The sequence below is a fragment of the Hydra vulgaris genome, chromosome 08 (assembly GCF_038396675.1).
Source record: "Hydra vulgaris chromosome 08, alternate assembly HydraT2T_AEP".
NCBI classification, from domain to species: Eukaryota; Metazoa; Cnidaria; class Hydrozoa; order Anthoathecata; family Hydridae; genus Hydra; species Hydra vulgaris.
The window spans coordinates 7407501-7431120 of record NC_088927.1 but is presented as its reverse complement, the minus strand read 5'-3'; the positions used below and the strand labels follow the sequence as shown (position 1 = coordinate 7431120).

The following is a 23620-nucleotide window of genomic DNA, read 5'->3' as shown; positions in this document are numbered from 1 at the left end:
TGTGTTTAATAATGTTGAAAATAGTAAAAAAAGTTTTTTAATTTACTATATTTGCTACAATGCTATTACACTAAAAATGAAATTTTAAACCATTGGTTATTACTAGGTTACCAAGATAATGGTAACCTAATAATGACCAATGGAAACCTACTTTTTTTTTTTTTTTTTTTTGTTAAATTTAAAAGGTTTAGTAAGATCAAGTAACTTTTACAACAACTTCTGTACTTTTTTCTTGTCTTCATTTAAAAATTCACAAAAAATTATCTAAAAAAACCATCAAGAAATATAAAAGAAAATAAAAATTTTAATTACCTCTTTGACGTGCACAAATATAATGGTATCCATCTCTACATTGTTTTGAGCAACATTCTAAAGTTGCGCCAAGTCGTGAACACAAACTGCACTTCTGAAAATTTTGAACATTTTTTATTAGGATCCCAACTTAACGTTGGTGCAAAAAATAATATTTTTTATAATAAAATGAAAATAATGATAAAATAATGTAGTGTGGTGGCAGAACACACACATCTTAAGTTAGGGGTACACAGTTCAAAACCACCATGTCCCTGAAAGCATAATACTTCCAAACAAACAAAAAAAATACAAGAAAAGTCCTTGACTATAATGGTTCGCTGGATCTAGGTAAAGTAAACATAACTTTTTTTTTTAAATAAAAAAGTTTAACTTTAAAAAACTAAGAAAATTATTTTTTGTAACTGGAATAAAAACATAAAGCTCAAATGCAGGATGCATCAAATGCAAGATACATCAGTTTGTAAAAAAAAAGAAAATCACCACATTAAAAGTTTTAAAATATAAAACTGAGGTCTTTCATTAACCTAGGCAAAACTGTTTTTATAACATACACAAATAACTGTCAATAAACAATAAAAGTCACTAAAAGGAAAATGTAAACTAAATATCATTTTTTTATCTCTGCTTATTGACTTACATTTTCTTGTTTCTATTTAACAACTTAATATTAATTTCTTTAGTTGATGTACACTGATTGGGTTCTAAATATGGCATCTATAATATTATTATACAACTTAAAATAAATAAATGTAAATTTAGACCATCAACCAATCCATATTTATCCCTTACATCTATTTTATTAAAGAAAATGACTCAGCATTATTGCAGCTATACAAGATAGCTTGGTAGCTGTATCGTGTAACTTATTAACTTTACATTTATTTATTTGTCTTATTATTTAAAAATAATAATAACGAAAGACAAATAAATAAATGTAAAGTTAATGGAAAGAGACAAGGAAATGAGTATAAAGTAAATAAATAGAAAAGAGAAAATGAAGGTAAAGCCTTGAATTTGAAGACTGGATTGGAATTAGTGTTAATTTTATCCTGATCAAACATAATTTTTCTAGACATAACCTTTAAGCATTTGAAGTATACCTTGACCATCAAATTTAAAAAATACCATAAAATATCTAAAAAAAAAATTTCTTCTTTCCTTGATGTAAAATTCTACAAAGATATTTTACTAAATAGGCTAAACCTTAAAAATGAGTTTTACTATTGATGATCATTCAATAATAATAAAAATGGTTTACTTGTAATATTTGCTTAACAATCTTTTTTAGAATAAAACTAAAATATACTTATTTAAAAACAAGTAGCACACTTTTGCTTTTTTCCACTTATCAAAAGACATTTTATAAGCAAATCACACCTAAAGTACATTCAGCATTTCACTTAATAGTTTCAATACATGGCTATCCCATATATTAAAAATGTTATATATATAAATAAGTAAAATTATTTTCCAAGTTAAAAGTAGATTACATTGTGGTTTTTAATGTGATCCAAAAAGACCTAAAATAATAGTTTTTCTACAGTGAATAAAACTAGTGAATCAGATATGATAACCTTTAGTGACTCTTAAATTTGTATTGGCTAAAATATTGAAGGCTTGAAGTGAGTGACATTTGTAATACAATGTAAACATAGATGGACCTGCACTTGCAGCCATACTCTAATCATTATCACATTGTCGTAATGTTGCTTCTATTTCTCTTTTCTATAAATACTATAATGGGCACTGCTCTAAAGAGCTAGCATCTCTTGTGCCATCTACTCAAGTTCTTGTGTTACTCTTGATTTAACTAAGTCTCATTCTTTTACTGTGAGCGCTCCTAAGTGCTCTAAAAATTATTCATCAAGTTTTTTTCCTCAAACATCAGTTCTTTTGAATTCGCTCCCTTCATCTTGTTTTCGTAATTCATATAATTTGCAATCTTTTAAGTCGTCTGTCAATCGTTATCTTGCTCTATAAACTTCATCTTTTCTCTCCAGTAACTTCCAACTCTAATAGCGGTTGACGGCAGCCTTGGAAGTGTTGAAAAAAAAACAAAAAACGTCCATAGCACAGTGGTAGAGTTCTGGCTCAGAACCAAGAGGTCCAAGATTCGCTGCCAGGTCTGGCCAACTAAATGATATTGATAAGGAGGAATGAAAAGGCTGTTATACCTTTTTGGAGCACTAAAAACTAAAGGAAAAAAAAACCAAATGATTGGAAAATATGGAAAGTAAAAATTTTTAAAAGAGACAAAGATGCACTAAAATATGATTCATATAGAGAAACAGTTTAAGTAATAGTTTTAGAAAGAGTTATTGCAAACAACAAAATTACTGACCAGTTATAATTTTAGTAAAAGCTATTGCCAACAACAAAATTACTGACCAGTTATGATTTTAGTAGAAAAAATTTTGTTTGCCAACAAAATAAGAAGCAGCGCATTTTTTTTTTAGTTAATTTAGTTAAAGATTCTTAAGAACATCTGCTGATGTTTCTGAACTTGAGAAAGTTTTCAACAGAGTATCAAGAGAATCAACAGAGAACTAAAAGAATCAACAGAGAATCAAGAGTATCAGGCTTTAAAAGTTTACTTTTGAAAAATGTCAACATGCCAAGACAACTAAAATTGACAATTTTAGTTGTCTTGGCATGTTGACAAAAAAGCAATTGTTTTAAATTGTTTTTAAATTAAATTAAAATCAAACATACAACAGTGTTTAGTGCTCAGGCTATTATATGTTATTATTATTTTGGAAGTTGCCCCTAAAGAATATATATTTATATACCGCAATACATATTCTTAGCATCTACTTAATGACTTATCTAATTTGTTGAATTTTATGCCACTAACTAAGTTTGTTCTACATCTTATGCATTGTTAGTTTTTATCATTACTTTTAATTCCTTCCATAAACATCCAATAGGAGAGAGATCTTGTGATTGAGGCGAAATCATTTTATTTAATATTTGATCATTCTCCAACTCATTTAAATAACTTGAACAATTTTTTGAAAAATATGTTTTAGATTCAAGTCATTTTCTTCTGAAAAAATAAATAGCTTCTGATTAACCCATCTTTCCAAAGGTGTAGCAAAATTTCCAAAGGTGTAGCAAAATTTCCAAAGGTGTAGCAAAATTTCCAAAGAAGCAGCATAATTTCCAAAGGTATAGCATAATTTTTTAGGTGTACAAATGTACATTACTCCCTCTATTTTCACAAAATCATCTGTGGCATTCTAACTAAAACAGCCACACACATATAATACACACTATTTTATCATACATTGAACAACTTTTTTTCCAGACAAAATATCTTATCTTGAAACCAAAGATTTTAAACTTCAACATGTCTGTCCACCTTTACAGTCTATGATGGTCCTATTTTATGTAGTTTTGCCCACTTTAAGATTTTTATTATTCCTATGATTTTTATCAAAGCATTTTAATAGCATATCTAATAGTGCAAAAATAAACATAAAAAATAGTTAAATAAAAAATAGTATTTAAAAAAAAAGTTAATCCATTCAAATAATTATGAATGGTAATATATATACATATATATATATATATATATATATATATATATATATATATATATATATATATATATATATATATATATATATACATGTTTAGCAAAAGTATAAGTAGTTATAATTTATTGATACCACAAAAATATCTCAAAAAACTGGGCGCAAATGTGATATGATTTGGTTAAAATATACACGAGTGACTGTTCCAGAAAGAAAGGGGTGTAGAGCAGTTTGTAATGCGTGTAGCAAAGAAAAGGAAGGTCAAATTCAAAGGATGCTTGAACATATAAAAAAGTGCAAGCAATCACAACCCCATGAAATTATGGATTCAATTGAAGATCAACAACTTCTTGAAGGTAACTAAATGACTGCATTGTCATTTTAAATTTTATTCTTTCCCTAAATTGTAAACATATATATTTAGAATAATTCAATAAATTGTAATTTCATTTTAAAGGTAACTCACCATTAACATCACAACAACAAATGAAAAGGTTTCAGCCCAATTCAACATCAGCTGATAAATATTTGAAAATTGATAAGTTTTTCACACAAACAAGCCTCAAAGAGAAAGATTTATTTGATCTGCAACTTGGTAGATTTATATACAGTACAAACTCTAGCTTCAGAACAGTTGAGCACAAAGAATTTAAAAAATTTATCAATATGCTTCATCCAGGATACACTCTACCTAAAAGAACTTAAATTGGAGGAGAAATATTAGATAGGGTTTACACAGAAGAAATTGAAAAGTGTAATGTATTGAATGGGAAAATTGTAGCCATGTCTTTAGATAATGTACATAATGAACCTATAGTTTGTATCTCTGTAACTACAGATAAAATTAACATTTTAGTAGAAACAATCAACACTTCTGGTCATTCACATACTGATGAATATCTTACACAATTAGCAAGAGAAGCAATAGATTCTGTAAGACGTAAATTTGGATGCATAGTAAAAAGCTTTGTGACTGACAATGCAGCTAATATGAAATCAATGAAACAAGAACTGTCATCTGAAAAAGATATTATCATAACTTATGGGTGTGCTGCTCATATACTGAATCTCTTAGTAAATGATCTTAACATTTACTAAAATGTGAGCAAGCATGTTACACAAATAATAAAATATATAAGAAATAATCATCAAACTGGAGCAATTTATAAATTAAGCGGAGGAACAAAATTTCCACTTCCTACTGGAACTCGCTGGAATTCTGTACGTGATTCACTTGAAAAATATGTCAACAACTGGAGCATCATTTTCAATGTTTGAAAAAAATAAAGACTTGGATCCCATGATTGGTAAAAAAGTAAGTGATATACAGATAAAGCGAAACGCAGAGGATTTATTAAAAATATTAAAACCAATTGCAGTAGCACTAGATCATTTGCAAAGTGATCAAACAAAAATAAGTGACACTGTTGAAACTTTTAAAGATTTGATAAACAGTTTATCATTTTTATCAAATGAATAAAAAAAAAATGAATCTAGATACCTTTAGACTGTCAGTGATGCTCATTTACTGGCAAACACACTAGATCCTAGATATTTTGGATCTAATCTTTCTGAAAATGAAAATGAAGCTGCCATGAATTTCGCAGATAAAGAGTTCAAGAATTTGTTATCAATAATATTCAAATTAAAAGCCAAATCTGCTCCATTCGATAAAAGCTATTTGTATAGTGAATCTGTTTTAAAAAATGTACCACCAATAGAATGGCAGAAATCTCTAAAAATTGTGGATTGTAACATAGTGGATATTGAAGGTTTTTTAAATGCACCAGCTTCTAGTGCTGGAATCGAAAAAAAATTTTCAACTTTAGGCCTTGTTCATTCTAAGTTAAGAAACCATTTGGGGGTGGAAAAAACAGCAAAGCTTGTATTTATATATAGAACATTAAATAATGATGTATTGAATAATTTTGATGAAATATAACAGTAATATTGATAAAGAATATAGTTTACTCAAATAAAATGCGTTATGCTTTTTTTTAATTTAAAAGGATAACTAAATATCGCATTTTTAAATAAAAACCTAATTTATACCAAAAAAACCATGGTTTTAATTTTTTAAAAAAAACCTATGATTTTTGGTTTTTTTCAAAAAAAAAAACGATTTTTTTGCAACCCTGCTAATTTCTGAGATAAAATACACAAAGTTAACTATCTAGGTAAAAGATTAAGAAATACAAAAACTTGGGATTATTTTAATTTATTTCAGAGAGTTAAATGTAAGACAATAAACCATAATATTTTTTTATTTTTAATTTAATTTTAAAGTTTAAATTATTATTTTAATTATGACGTATACTCCTATTTTTAATTTTATTGAAAATTAAAATTCAAAAATAGTTCTTCAAAGAAAAAGTTAAGTATCACCTTTATTAGACTGTGGATTTTCGACTTTAAAACCTTGCAGAAGTGTCTGATAAAGTTTAGAAGTGTCTGATAAAGTTTAGAAGCGTCTCATAAAGTTTGTGTATTGTGTCATCTGCACTGACAGCATCTAGCAGACAAAAAACATCTTTTTTTTTAACATTTTTTACACAGTAAATTGTTGCTAGGACACTTGGTTTAAAAGTTTCCTATTTCTTTCCTTTTTTAAGTAGGCTTTGCAAGGTTGGCTCGGAGTGATGGCAACATAGTACTAACTCCACATGGTTATTACTGACCATATTTTGACTTTACTTATTTTGAATGTTTTTATTGTTTTCACAAATTTTTTTTCTGCTATAAATTCTAAACCAGACCAATAATGGCCATAAGCAAAACCTTTGCCATGTAGACAGCATGTTTTAAGATCTGCTCATGTTTTCTAATATCCTGCTGAACCCTACCAAATATTCCATCTGCTGGAAGGTAGTAATGCTCTCACTCAGGGAAAGTAATAGTGATATGCAGATATTTAAAATATTGCTTTTTTAAGAAAAGAAGCATCAAGACTATGTTTATGTTCTTGCGATGTCCATTTAAAATAGGCATTTCAAAATAGATGAAGAACTGATGCATTAGAAAATCTATCAAATTTTTTAAAGCATTCCTCTTATCTGCGTAGACCATACATTTATATTTCCGTCTCTGTTTTTAAGTCTGTTTGGGACTAATGGAAAATTAAGATAAAATAAACATCATATTATATATATTAATGAATTTAATCAGGGCTGTATAGTCGGAATTGGAGTCGCAACATTTTTAGCGGAGTTGAAGTCATTAAACAAAATCGCAACTCTGACTCCGTAGATAAAACTTCTCAGTATTGCACGCGCATGTACAAAGAATTTTTCATATATCCAGCAAAAAAAAAATTTTTAATTATCGCATAATATTTTTTAAAGAACTCAAGGAGTTCTTTAAAAAATGTTATACGTTTTTAATGTTAATTTCAAATATTAACATTTTTTAAAGAACTCGAAGAGTTCTTAAAAAAATCTTACGCGATTGGAGTTGGAGTCGTAAATTTCAACAATTAAATTCAGACTCGGAGTTGGTACTTTTTTTTTACGACTCCACACCCCTGATTTAAATATAGTAAATATTTAAACTCATAAATATATATAAACGCCATAGTATTATATTAATGAGTTTAAATATAGTAAATATATTTAAACTCGTTAATATAAGATATATTTTTAATATATTTTCCATAATCTTTCCATATTCAGTTTTTAAATAAATATGATTAGGTTTAAAAAATTTTTAATATATATATATATATATATATATATATATATATATATATATATATATATATATATATATATATATATATATATATACATATATATATAGAACAGAGTCAGGCTATAAGATAGTCGATGTAGCAACACTCCGCACATGATTTACAGCAAAAAAAATAAAAATAAAAACATTTTATTAAAAAAAATAAAAATAAAAACATTGTTTATATTGTTAAAAACATTCAGAATGTTTTTAAAAACATTCTGGTCAATTAAACTTGCTTTTTTGTGGATTTTTAAAAAACGATTAATTTGTAATTAAATTAATGGTTTCAAAAGTATATAAAAGTGACGTATGTGTTGGCGTAAAAATCTTCATATTTTTGGGAAGCACAGAAAGAAAAAAATTTTTTTCTTTCTGTGCTTCCCAAATGTAACAAACTATATATATGTATATATATATATATATATATATATATATATATATATATGTATATATATACATATATATATATATATATATATATATATATATATATATATATATATGTATATATATATATATATAAATTATATGTATAAATAAATTATATATATCTATATATAAATATATAAATTATATATATATATATATTATTATTATTATGCACTACTTAATTCTGATTGGTTACCATGGCACCAACATTTTTTTACCTCTTACACCCACGTATTATAGCGCTTTGTGAGCTTTATATTATGAATTTGTTACATTAATGACATTTATATACTTTTATCTCACACAGGTGATTATCAGTTTTCAGTTGGTTATCTAGAGTTTAGACCATATATAGTAGCACATTTACTAGCCTATTTTTTCTTTTTATATTGCTCGTACTTATATTTTTTATCATTTTACTTTATATTTTGTTATCTACTTATTTTATTGTTTTTGTATGGTGCGATAATTTTAGCCATGGTTGCCTTTAATGAACCAGCGGATCGATATTGACTTGTTTACTCATAGACTATTGTTTTATCATTTGTTTAGTATGACTAGAGCGTGAGTTATTGTTCACCTAGTCCCTGAGTCCTAAAATTTTCTTCCTCCTACAAAATAGTCTTTACATTCATTTATGATTCTCACCCAATGACATCATCTACTTCTATTTTCACATCTCCCAGATCTACGTGACTGGACGGCTCCGTTGGTCACTTTTTGCGACCATTGTGTCGCATAAACAAACAAATTTATTCTTTGTGGCTGGTGAGCCCCGACTTCTTCCAATGTACACTACAACGACAAAACTGACATTAGGCTATCCCGCTGGATGTGGTTATGGCGCTCAATAACCTAATGGCTACGCTAACACTCACGCACACGTTCATTCGGAAGCTCCACAATGCACGTCGGATCAGCGCTCGCTGACTATGTGCTCGGATCTAAAATCTCACTCCATAGCACATCATTCCACACCAGCACGGGGCAGTAGCTCTTTTGACTAAGAGCGATGGCTTGTGGCCTATGGTGACTAATGTGTGCATTCGATCAATTGAAATCCATTCTGTAGGTCTTACGTCTGGCTCTGATGTGCTAGCCCATAAGCGCAAGGAGTGAGTGTGTTTAGCTTTCTATTCACCCGATTTGAAAGTGAACGAAAACATAACGAGACCATACAAGACGACCAAACGGTACATACTAATGCACTACACCATCACACCTGTAGACATCAACAGTCTCTAAAATCAGTATATCAAATATTTGTTCTTTGTTGCATATGTTCAACACTCAGAGTGACTAGAGCTTTAGTTGTTCCTCCCCATACCCCCTTATCATATATTCTTCGTTTTTCTACTTCACAAAAGTCTTGCCACACATTTTATATTTTCTTATGATTTTTATTTTTTATTCAATGACACCATCCACAATCTGTTTTTATTTTCATATCTCCCAGGTCTACGTAACTGGACGGCTCCGTTGGCCACTTTTTGCGACCATTGTGTCGCATAAACAAACAAAAGGTGATTAGTACTACTTACTATTATTAAAAACTGATATTAACTATATATATATATATATATATATATATATATATATATATATATATATATATATATATATATATATATATATATATATATATATATATATATATATATATATATATATATATATTTATATATATATATATATATATATATATATATATATATATATATATATATATATATATATATATATATATATATATATATATATATATATATATATATATATATATATATATAGTTTGTTACATTTGGGAAGCACAGAAAGAAAAAATTTTTTTTTCTTTCTGTGCTTCCCAAAAAAAAAAAGATTTTTACGCCAACACATACGTCACTTTTATATACTTTTGAAACCATTAATTTAATTACAAATTAATCGTTTTTTAAAAAACCACAAAAAAGCAAATTTAATTGACCACAATGTTTTTAAAAACATTCCGAATGTTTTTAACAATATAAACAATGTTTTTATTTTTATTTTTTTTAATAAAATGTTTTTATTTTTATTTTTTTTGCTGTAAATCATGTGCGGAGTGTTGCTACATCGACTATCTTATAGCCTGACTCTGTTCTTAAAGAACAGAGCAATAATAAATTAGTAAAAAACACTTTTCTAACTTTTTTCTTCTACTTGAAGTTTCACCATTGCTGGATCATCAGGAAGAGTATACATACATACATATATATATATATATATATATATATATATATATATATATATATATATATATATATATATATATATATATATATAAATTAGTAAAAAACACTTATCTAATATTTATCTTTGACTTAAAGTTTCACCATTGCTGGATCATCAGGAAGAGTTACTAAATCTCAAAAAAATCTCAAAAAAATTTATTATTGCTCTGTTCTTTAAGAACATTGAGCACTCTATTTGTAAAATACACTAACAAAATTTACATATATATATATATATATATATATATATATATATATATATATAAATATATATATATATATAAATATATATATATATATATATATATATATATATATATATACATACATACATATATATATATATATATATATATATATATATATATATATATATATATGTATGTATATATGTATGTATGCATATATATGTATATCTATACATATATATATGTATATATATACATATATATATGTATATATATACATATATATATATACATATATATATATATATATATATATATATATATATATATATATATATATATATATATTTATATATATATTTATATAGTGTGTACGCTTAAAATCTGAAGAGAGTTTCAATCTATATATAGCATATTTTCTTTAAAATTTAATTTTACTATATACTAATAAAATGTTAAAATATTGGCATTTTTAAATAAATATGTTTAGATTTAAGATTTTTTTAAAATAATATTCTAAAAAATGAAAGCAAAGCAAATGACTGTTCAAGAGTGTGCATACAAGTTCTATTTTGAAAAAAAAAAAAAAAGGTAAAAAATGTACTGTAGAACATTTTTTGGCAAAGAAAATTGCAAAATCAATTATAGTATATTTCAACGTGTAAATAAAGAATCTGGTTATCTTAAAAGTCATGGATCAGCAAAAAAAAAATGCTATTAAAATGCTTTAGAAATAAGTTGACCCCCTAAAATTAATGTTTGATGAACATGATAGTGTATCCTTTCATAGTGAGAGCCATTTTTGTAGTGCTTATTCAGAATTTCAGATTCAAATTCTCATAAGAAAGTCAAAAATTCAAAAATGAAAGAATATGAAGTTTTCAGTTCAAACTGATCAAAAACTAACAGCAAAGACTAAATGTGGAAGACTTTTTTAAAATTACAGAAAATATTGATGACGAGTCTTACTTTAAACTTTCTCATTCAACAATCAACAGAAACAATAACTTTTATACAAGCAACATTAAAGAGTGTCCTTCTAGTGTTAAATATTATAAAAGATCTTAGGTATCAACTTAGACTTTTAATATGGGTAACTTTTTCTTGTAAAGGTTTATCAAAAATCTTAATCCAAAGAAATGATCAAGCTATCAATCAAAAAATTTACCTTGAAGATTGTATTAATAAAAGATTAATGCCTTTCATAAAAGAACATCATTGACACAATCCATATTTTAGCCTGACCTTCTTTTCTCTTATTATGCTAAACCTGCTCAAGATTAGTAAGTTGAAACTTAACCAAGGCTAGGTTCAATAAAAAACAAATCTGCAGGCAGCAGATTTGTGACCAGGGCAGCATAAAGATTAATACATCCGAAAGTATTTTTCATTATTCGAAATTCATGTTATATTTTGTTAATATATGCATAAACATTTATGTATAAACATCATCATGATAAACATGATTATCATTATCATCAAGCTTTACCCTTCCCTTTTTATTCTGTTTCTCTAATATAAACATTTTGAGCATCTTCTTTTCATAACTAAAGCTTGATCATACTATATGTAACACGATCTGTAAAATTTTTTTTACTTGCACCTCTACAATCTTTCTCCTGAAGCTTCCTCTCTACATGCTGATAACCAAACCAGTTTTCATCTTCTCTGACAAATATTGTTTGATACAACAATATTTGTCAGAGAAGAATTTTTTCTAATCTCTGTCTAAGATTATGGTTCCTTTTATGGTTTTGTTTTATGTCATAGCACACATCCATCTGATCTCTTTCGGCAAACACAACACTATATAAATACCAAAGTTTATATAAATATGTAAAGATATTGTATGCCAGCATCTAAATAAACAGCAAACATATATGTTTATATCCATATTATGTATGCATAAATGTATCCACAGTGTTACAAAACAGGTTCTACCCTTAACTTGATGTTGTTTCTGATCATATTACCCAAGCCCTCTCTCTTTATCCACCAGCTAGAACACCTTCTTCGACAGTAGAAAAAAGATTTTTTTCAGTTATTGGCAGAGGATTGCCTCACAACTGTACAAAAGGAACTATAAAAAACTAAATTCATACACCAGGTATGAATTTAGTTTTTTATAGTTCAAATTAATGACAGGTTCAACTTTTAACATTTTGCATTCATTATAGGTTCTTCATCAGATCGTCAACTTTTCCCTCCTAATTTATCAATAAGTGTAAAAGACCTAGCTCAAGTTTAAGCAAACACGAGGCTTTCAAACAATGACATCAAGAGGTTAGCAGCTACTATTAATTAGTCAACCTCACAACAGATTGTTGAGAAAAATTATGCCATAAAATTTGATGAATTCAGCAAGCAGCTTGTACATCATTTCACAAGTTCATCAATTCAAAATCATGCTGGATGTGTGAGGACTGTCATACATTGCAAGGACTTTCATGAGCTTAAAAATAAAATTATAGCCATGAGAAGTATGTTAAAAAATTACATTATTAATGTTGGAATTGACAGAGGAGGTGGGTTCCGTAAAGTTAGCCTGGGAATTATTGAATTAAGTCATGAACCTAGCATTCCCCCAGCAAAACTCAACTGCACAAGCAAGGTTTTTTAAGGACACTGATGTCAAACAACAACTCATTATTACTGTCTCTGAGGAGCTTCAAGAAAATTATACTAACGTTTTCTAAGTAAATCTTGTATCTTACCTCAGATGTTAGGTTCTAGAGACTTTTGGAAAACCTTCAACAGTATCATTAACTAAAGTAACTCTAATCCAGTAACTTTAGGAGTACCGCTAGGTTCTATCTTTGCTCCTGTATTGTTTTTTATCTAAAATAACAACAAAAGATTCTATCGTACATTAAATGGAGGCAGCAAGGCAAGGGCTATTGCTCCTGACTTATCTAAAGCTTGCAATAAAGTTTGGAATCATACCTTTGCTTTATGTAATGTACCAGGTAAAATTTTTGAGATTATCACTTTTTTTCCAACCGCTTTATTAAAGTTATCATCAATAGCCAACAATCTTCTTTATTTCCAGTAATTTCTGGGGTACCGCATGGTTCTATCTCTGGTCCTGCATTGTTTTTTATCTACTTTAATAATCTCCCTGAAAATCTTACAACTAAAGTGGCTCTATTTGTTGACAAATCAACTTTATACTCCTTGTCTTACTCCTACTCTTGTAACAAAAAGTTCATAAATTGACAAAAAAAACTTTCTCACTCTTAGGCAAGGTTTAAAAAGCACATTTACAATGTGCTTTTGGACCTTGTTTTAGAGTGAGATGGTTGTTATTCTTAGTAGAACCAGGTTTATCTGCCAAACTTAAGCCACACTCTTACCGTCGTAAGGTTGCATCTCTTTCTTTTTTCTATACTAGAATGGAAACTGCTCAAATGAACCATCATATCTAGTTCCATTATCAAAAATTTTTATTTGACACAAGTATAAACATACAAAAGTTTGGCGTTTGCACAATATATATATATATATATATATATATATATATATATATATATATATATATATATATATATATATATATATATATATATATATATATACATAAATATATACATATATATATATATATATATATATATATATATATATATATATATATATATATATATATATATATATATATATATATATTGTGCAAACGCCAAACTTTTGTATGTTTATACTTGTGTCAAATAAAAATGTTCTACTAAGAATTGCGGTGATTGGAGCTTGGGAACATAAAAATCCTAATTTTTTGCTCACCCTTACTGAGTTTATAAAATATTTTCTCTACTATGATTGAACTTATCAATAAATTTCAAATTTCATGCAATGAAATGGGGAAGTTACAAAATCAGAATAATGAAAATTGCCCAAAATGCATTAAACAATAAAAATAAAGTTATTGTTGTACTTTAGTTTGTATTATATATTGTATACAAAGTATGTAGGAATTTAAAAGTATTTCATAATCAGTACTAGAAATAAGTCTTTAAATTACGCCTGAATTAAACTCAGTTTTTAAATAGCTCTAACTCTTACCTGCCCCATCTCCCCCTCCCCTGTCCATTTTTTTTTTTTAACATGAACATTTTTGCCCAGAACTTAGAAAAAATTGTAATTGAACACCTCTCCTTACAGAGTATGTCTGGTTTTATGTCTGATGTATGAAGTGCCTCTATGCTCAAACACACCACTAAACATACAAACATAAAAACTATGAAATTTAGTTTTTAATGTTAGACAGTAAAAAGACTGCATATAAAACTTATAAGCAGTCTATTATGTAAAATGAAAAGAAAGACTTTTAATCTAATTTACCTAATACTTAATATGATGACTATAATAACTGTAATATTTTTTCAACTTTTTTTGACTTGATTTGAACATGACTTATTTGATTATCATGTTCAAATTTAGATTACAACTTATACCAAGTTATAAGAGTTAATTGACTTCTCGTCATAATGCACAAGTTAATTATGTAATTAAGAATATTATTATGTAATAAACAATCAATATAAACATTGAATCTTTTAAACAAATTTTTGCAAAGAAACTTAGACCAAAGTGTTGTATTTCAATTGGAGGTGCTTCAGGTCTCCAGTCAGTATGTGTTTGTAAGTATCGCCAGAATGCAAAACTTTTTAAACTATAAAGACCTCTAGGTATTATTTGTATGTGACTTAACAAATCGAGACTGCATGCTGTACAGTTGCAATAACTGCCCATATGCCGACACACTAAAAGTATCTTACTGCTTTGTTTAATAAACACAGAATGGAAGAAATCACCTTTATTCAGTGGAAAAAAGTCAACAAAAAACATGATATAGTTCCAGTAACTCTTCCAGTGGATGATTTTATTGAAAAACTTGTCAACAAATAGACCAATTAAGAGACCATCATTATATAGCCGAAAATCAAGCAGCATAATTGCAGCATCTAAAAACAACATTACCAAGTAATCATATTTTAGTACTACTAGACTTAGCTGAAAATTACAGTTTTTTAATTCAAGAGGCAGTACAAGGTTTCCATTGGAACAACAGTCAAGCAGCATTGCACCCTTTTGTTATTTACTATATGGAAGAAAATATGATAAAATGTAAAAGTGTTTGTATCATTTCAGATCATTTGCAACACAATACAAACTCAGTTCACTGTTTCATTAACGTAGTAATAAAACATTTAAAAGAGTCGATGCCTTAACAGGTGATGCGGAAGTTATCAGACAAATCCGAATTTCATTATTTGAGCATAATAATTAGTTTTTGTGGCTTATCTTTGATTTCATCACAAAAACTGATTATTATTTGAGCATAATAATCAGTTTTTGTGGTAAAATGAGGTTAAATGCAGCTGAACGAGAATCTTTTCGAAAGCGACTAAAAATGTTTTTTGTAAATAAACCTAATATAAAAAAAAAAAATCGTAAATCATTTTGAAAAGGAAAGAATTGCTCAAAGTACAATATATGATAACCTAAAAAGACTTGAAACTGTTCAATCGTTTTCTGATAGAAAGCACCCTGGTCGTCCGACATCCTGGACTAGAGAAAAGAAAGCCGAATTAACGAGACTTGTCAACAATCGAAAAGGGGTCAGTCAGAGAAAAATAGGTATTAAATTCGGTGTAAATCAATCGAGAATTGGTTGTCAGTTTAAAAAAATGAATATTAAATATAGAAAACGTGAAAAGACTCCAAAATACACTATAGAACTATAGAACTAGTTAACCAACTCTATAACACAAAATCGCTTTTAGTCATTGATGACGAAAAAAACTCTGGATACTACACAAACAACAAAAAGACATGCTCAGAAAGTGTTCATTTTATAGGAAAAGAGAAATTTCCAAAAAAATTATTAATGTGGATAGCCATATCTGACCGTGGTATGTCCAAGCCATTGTTTCGCACTTCCAAGGCTGTAGCGATCAATTCATCAACTTATATTAATGAATGTTTAGAAAAACGACTTCTTCCATTTATTCACAAGTATGATGGAGACTTTAACTATTTATTTTGGCCAGATTTACCAAGTTCTCATTATTCTAAAGATTCTCTAAATTGGATGGACCAAAATGGCTATTACGTTGATAAAGAATCTAACCCCCAAATGTGTCTCAAGCACGACCAATTGAAAATTTTTGGGGACATTTGGCACAGAAGGTTTACGAGGGAGATTGGCAAGCTTCAACAGAGCAAGTTTTGATTGATTGCATTAAACTAAAACTACAAGAAACTGATTTAAACTTTTTACAGTCGCATATGAAAGGCGTCAGAACAAAATTGAGATCAATTGCAGATGGTGGTGTTTTTTCATATAAAAAATAATATATTTTATTAAAAGATAAATGCTTTATTTAAAAAAAATATAATAGTAGTTTGTTTGTTTTTTTTATAAATAAGTTATTGACGTTTTTATTTTGTCCGATAACTTCCGCATCACCCGTTACTTTGACCATTGCATTTATTTTAGTGATGGTGCAGGGCCACAATACAAAAATTATAAAAACATATCTAACTTATGTCACCATGAATTGGATCATAAAGTATCTGCAGAATGGCTTTTCTTTGCTACATATGGAGAATTGTAACTTATGTCACATATGTCTACATATGGAGAATTTTAACTTATGTCACCATGAATTAGATCATAAAGTATCTGCAGAATGGCTTTTTTTTGCTACACTCTGGAGAATCTTTAATAATATCATTAATAAGGGCAAATCTATAATTCCACCTCTCTTGTATGGTTTAGACTTTGTCACCTCACCTAAAGACAAAGCCAAATTGTTTGCTAAAAACTTTTCATCAATATCATCTCTTGATTCCACTAGTTGCATTCTACCTGATATTGCCAACAAACAGGTTGATCCAGTGCTTGACATTCATATCACTCCAGCATCTGTATCTAAAGTGATTTCCTGCCTAGACTCTTCTACAGCTTGTGGCCAGGACAACATACCTGTTATTGTCTTGCAGAAGTGTTCTCCAGAGCTGTCGTCTATACTCTCAAAACTATTCAACAAGTGCTTATTAGTCTTGTTTTCCAGCCGGCTGGAAAGCGGCATCTGTTATCCATATCTTCAAAAATTCTGGAGAGCGATCTGATTCGTCTAACTACCGTCCCATAAGTCTTCTTCCTATCATAAGCAAGGTTTTTGAATCTTTAATTAACAAACACTTAATTTCTCATCTTGAATTTAATAACTTACTTTCTGACCATCAATATGGATTTCGATCTTCTCGTTCTACAGCTGATTTGCAAATAGTAATAACTGACAGGTTTTATCATGCATTAGATGAAGGTGGAGACGTTAACGCCATCGCTCTTGACATTTCAAAAGCTTTTGATAGTTTGGCATGCTGGTTTTCTCCATAAGCTTTTTTCTTATGGTGTATCCAGCAACATCTTTAAGATCATTGAATCCTTCCTTTCCGATCGTAGCATAAAAGTTGTCCTCAATGGACAACACTCTTCTTCTTATTCTGTAACTTCAGGGGTTCCTCAAGGTTCTATCCTTGGCCCTATACCCTTTTTAATTTACATTAATAATCTTCCAGATAATCTCACATCTAAGGTGGCATTGTTTGCTGATGATACTACCATTTATTCTTTTCGTGATAAGAAACCAACACCCTCTGATTGCTTGGAGGGGGCATTTGAGCTTGAAAAGAATCTTACTTCTGCCACAGCATGGGGCTCACAGTGGCTGGTGATCTTTAATTCAGATAAAACTCAATTTTTTTCAGCCAATCATTATCGCAATAATTTAGATCTTCCTATATTTATGAACGGTGATGTACTCGATGAGTCACCTACTCTTCATCTTCTAGGATTAACTCTTACTTCCAATCTTTCTTGGAAACCATATATCAAATCAGTTGCAAAATTAGCATCTCTTTATCGAGCTCGTCACTTTCTTACTTCGGATTCTATTCTCTATCTCTATAAATCTCAAATCCAGCCTTGTATGGAATACTGTTGCCATATCTGGGGCGGATCTTCTAATGATGCCCTTTCTCTTTTAGACAAGGTGCAAAAACGCATTGTAAACATAGTTGGACCTGCTCTTGCAGCCAACCTCCAACCATAATCACATTGTCGTAATGTTGCTTCTCTTTCTCTTTTCTACAAATACTATAATGGGCACTGCTCTAAAAAGCTAGCGTCTCTTGTGCCATCTACTAAAATTCATTCTTGTGTTACTCGTCATTCAATTAAGTCTCAAAAACGCTTATTCGTCTAGTTTTTTTCCTCGAACATCAGTTCTTTGGAATTTGCTTCCTTCATCTTGCTTTCCTGATTCATATATTTTGCAATCTTTTAAGTCGTCCATCAATTGTTATCTTGCTCTACAATCTTCATTTTTTCTCTTTCAGTAACTTCCAACTTTAATTAGTGGCTGCTTGCAGCCTTTGTTGGAAGCGAAGATGTTTAAAAAAAAAAAAATATCATGAAAAGAGTGCTTGTGGTGGCGTTGGGTGCTCTGTCAAAAGACTTGTAGCTGGGGCCAGTTTGGAATCACTAAGAGATCCTATCAATTCACTTGAGAAAATGTATGATAGGTGCAGACAAAATATCAAAGGAATACATTTTCAATACATTTCAAATGATGCAATTGTATTACATTGCATAAAGTTTAAATTAGAAGAACGTTATGCTACTTGTTCAACAATTCCAGGAACCACGGAAACCATTGTTTTATACTACAATCATTAACTATTTTACAGATGAGACAGGTGTCATTTGAAAATATGTATACTAATATAAATGTTTCTAAAAAGCAGCATATGGTTCCACTTGCTTTTCTTTCACCAAAAATCAATATAGCATGTATTTATGATGCAAAATGGTTTTTAGGCAATATTGTAGAAATTTCTGAAGTAAATCAAGATGTTCTTATCAAGTTCATGAAGCAGTTTTTCCTTAAATACTTTTACTTGGCCACATATAGAAGATATTTGCTGGGTTCCAATAATGCACTCTTTATGCAAAATTTCACCTTTAAAAGTTCAATCAACAACTGTTAGATGCTATGAACTATCAGCTCAAGAAAAAACTGAATTATTACATTTGTACAATAGCATAAGTAACATAATTAAATAACAATAAATTATAAACTTGACTTTTAAACATGGTTTTTTAGCAAAAATTTATTTAAAAGATTCAATGTTTCTATTGATTGTTTATTACATAATAATATTCTTTATTACATAATCAACTAGTGTATTGTGTTGATAAATCAAATAACTCTTATAACTTGGTATAAGTTGTAATTTAAATTTGAACATGATAATCAAATAAATCAAATTAATGAGGAGGGGTGGAATAGTTAATGTATTGAAAAATATTACAAATATTATAGTCATCATATTGAATATTAGGTAAATTAGTCTAAAAATCTTTCTTTTCATTTTACATAACAGGCTACTTATAAGTTTTATATGCAGTCTTTTTACTGCATATAAAACTTATAAGTTTTACAAAAAATTTTGCCTATCAGGTTCAAATTTTTTTTGACCCATGGCTTCACTTTATTTTTCATAAAAAATAGGTTTTGAATGTAGCACTAAATTGTTTAATTTTTATTCTGCCAAAAATACTATGACCTAAGTGCAAGCACTAAATAAGAAAGAAAAAATAAAAATATGCAAACACTTGTTTTTATTCACAAGTAAATTACAATATTGTCTTTGGATACCCTATTTTACACGAAAGTCAGTCGTTGTATGGTAAAGTTCTAAACAATCAGTAGGATGTATTCCTGGCTTTCTAGTGCAGGTTTTACAATAGGATACAGTTTTTCTTCTATCACCCAGTGTTTTTCTGTCACTGTAGACTAGTTAAATACCAATAAATAAAAAGTTGTTCGGTTTGCCACTAACAACTAATCGGATTTGTTTAAAATGATCAGCATTTTTTTTTACAAGTTTGTTTGTTCTACGCCTTAGTTGCATTGGTTACAATATCTGCAAGTAACTCATCAGTTAAAAATAACTTGAAAAATCTATTTTATGTGTTAAGTTTATTGAATGCTGATGGCCTACATTTGCTACTGAGAATGGCTTTTTGCTACTTCGAATGCTGGAGTTACTTGCACTACTTTTATCCATCCTATGTTCAAAGCAGGTCCATTATTATCAACTTCACTTACTTCAATATCTTCTTCTGACTCTGATATCTCTGAGAATTCAGTCTCAGATTCGCTAAAAGTGTATTCACTGTCGTTTTCAGTAGTTGCTTTATCCAATGCCTTTAATACTTCTTCAGTTGTATAACATTTCTTTGCAATTCGTAAATAAATTTTTATCAAAAATTTTTAAGAGTATAAATAAGGTTGGACGAACAAAAAATGTTACTGAAAATCACTAAGTTGAAAACACACTATAATATTACCAATTGAACCTAGTAAATTGTCTGAGTTAGCTTAAATAGATAATTTTTTCTGTATAAATATTAACATAGTAGATGTCCCATGACACGGAACATTAGACCGCAACAACAATTTCATGATGTCCTGTCACACGGGACATTGGACCGCAAAGGGGTAAAAAGTAAATGGATGAGGGAGGGGAGATGGGGCAGGTAAGAGTTAGGGCTATTTAAAAACTGAGTTTAATTTAGGCTTAATTTAAAGACTTATTTCTAGTACTGATTAACAGGTGATGCGGAAGTTATCGGACAAATCCTAATTTCATTATTTGAGCATAATAATCAGTTTTTGTGGTAAAATGAGGTTAAATGCAGCTGAACGAGAATCTTTTCGAAAGCGACTAAAAATGTTTTTTGTAAATAAACCTAATATAAAAAAAAAAAAATCGTAAATCATTTTGAAAAGGAAAGAATTGCTCAAAGTACAATATATGATAACCTAAAAAGACTTGAAACTGTTCAATCATTTTCTGATAGAAAGCACCCTGGTCGTCCGACATCCTGGACTAGAGAAAAGAAAGCCGAATTAACGAGACTTGTCAACAATCGAAAAGGGGTCAGTCAGAGAAAAATAGGTATTAAATTCGGTGTAAATCAATCGAGAATTGGTTGTCAGTTTAAAAAAATGAATATTAAATATAGAAAACGTGAAAAGACTCCAAAATACACTATAGAACAACAAATAAAGGCAAAGAAGCAGGAAATTAGTTAACCAACTCTATAACACAAAATCGCTTCTAGTCATCGATGACGAAAAATACTTTTGTTTTGCAGGGGACAACATGCCTGGAAATTCTGGATACTACATAAACAACAAAAAGACATGCCCAGAAAGTGTTCGTTTTATAGGAAAAGAGAAATTTCCAAAAAAATTATTAATGTGGATAGCCATATCTGACCGTGGTATGTCCGAGCCATTGTTTCGTACTTCCAAGGCTGTAGCGATCAAATCATCAATCTATATTAATGAATGTTTAGAAAAACGACTTCTTCCATTTATTCACAAGTATCGTGGAGACTAACTATTTATTTTGGCCAGATTTAGCAAGTTCTCATTATTCTAAAGATTCTCTAAACTGGATGGACCAATATGTCTATTACGTTGATAAAGAATCCAATCCCCCAAATGTGCCTCAAGCACGACCAATTGAAAATTTTTGAGAACATTTGGCACAGAATGTTTTCAAGGGAGATTGGCAAACTTCAACAGAGCAAGTTTTGATTGATTGCATTAAACTAAAACTACAAGAAATTGATTTAAACTTTTTACAGTCGCATATGAAAGGCGTCAGAGCAAAATTACGATCTATTGCTTATGGTGGTGTTTTTTCATATAAAAAATAATATATTTTTATTAAAAGATAAATGCTTTATTTAAAAAAAATATAATAGCAGTTTGTTTTTTTATTTATAAATAAGTTATTGACGTTTTTATTTTGTCCGATAACTTCCGCATCACCCGTTATGAAATACTTTTAAATACATACATACTTTGTATTACAATACAAATTGTATTACCATACAAAAAAAATTTTGTAATAAAAGGTATTATAATACCTTGTATTACAAACTAAAGTACAACAACAACTTTATTTTTATTGTGTTAATGCATTTTGGGCAATTTTTATTGTTCTGATTTTGTAACTTCCTCATGAGTACCCACTATTTTTTTTTGAAATCACTGTAATAAAGTCTGCGTTAAGTTAAAAGAAAAAAAAATCTTATTAAAATCAGTATTGATCTAAGGTCACCCGTGGTTTGAAGCGGAGGCACATTTTTCTAAAATTTTTAGCCATAGCCATTTTTAGAAGTCTATAATTTTTTACTAAACTTTATCATATCATAAAAATTTGGAAGCCTGCTATATATAGAAACTAAAAAATATGTCTTTTCACTTCTTAAATTGCAAATTTTGTATATTGACTCAAAAATCATTTATTTATATTTGCAAGCAACTTTTTAGGTTTTTTAGGTAGCCATTATGGAAAAATCGTGACTTCTGAGACATCAATGTCAAAGTTTTATTAAAGTAAGTCTAGAGTTGTAGATAATAAAAAAAACTAGAAAGTTTTCTGAAATTTTGTTATTAAAATATAGAGCTTCAAAGTATGAACAAAATGTGTTCATACTGAAGTATTTTTGGAAATATCAGACAATTAAAATGATCATATCTCATGAACCCCAAAAGATTATATTCCGAAATTTTCAGGAATTGCTTTTCTCATTGATATTAACAAACCCACCAAGTTTCATCAAAATCTGAAGGGGTTCATGTTGGACCTTGGTCCAGAAGACATGGAATGACCATATAATGACACAAATAATGAAAAATAAATAAAAAAGCAAAACAAAAAAAAATAAATTCTTTAAGATATCTTTTAAAAATGTTTGACATATGTTTTTGTATGGTCCATATATGTATTTTTTCAACACAAAAAAAAAAAAAAAAAAGATCATTTTGTTATTTTTTCTCAGCAAGTTTTTTTTATTATATTAACACATGTAAGTAATTTGTAGTCCTTTTTAAGTCAAATTTAAAAAAAAATACCATAAAAATAGATTAAGTACCGTTTTAGCTGCATGTTGCAATGCATCCCCAACACCACAAAGTGTTTGGTTGGCTAAACAAATTGTTGATGTCCAGATTGCACAATCTCTATGTAACCAAACCTCTAATTTATCATCACTGTCCCTAATATTAACTTTATATGGCCC

The 23620-nt window shown here is 28.7% G+C and overlaps 1 protein-coding gene across 3 annotated transcripts in view; it reads right to left on the bottom strand.

The window, feature by feature from the left end:
* LOC101235136 (DNA repair protein RAD50) overlaps positions 1 to 23620 on the bottom strand; it is a 34778-nt gene that overhangs the window by 8749 nt on the left and 2409 nt on the right. For 2 of the 3 annotated variants that reach the window (XM_065802998.1, XM_065802999.1), the window contains exons 1-2: positions 23474 to 23620; positions 313 to 406 (exon numbers count right to left, since the gene is read on the bottom strand). The exon at positions 23474 to 23620 is cut by the window's right edge and continues 2409 nt beyond it. In XM_065802998.1, coding sequence (XP_065659070.1) covers positions 313 to 406; positions 23474 to 23620 — 241 coding nt within the window. Of the gene's footprint in view, positions 1 to 312; positions 407 to 18597; positions 21125 to 22364 lie in introns of those variants that run through there. The other variant, XR_010639922.1, reaches the window with a different exon arrangement.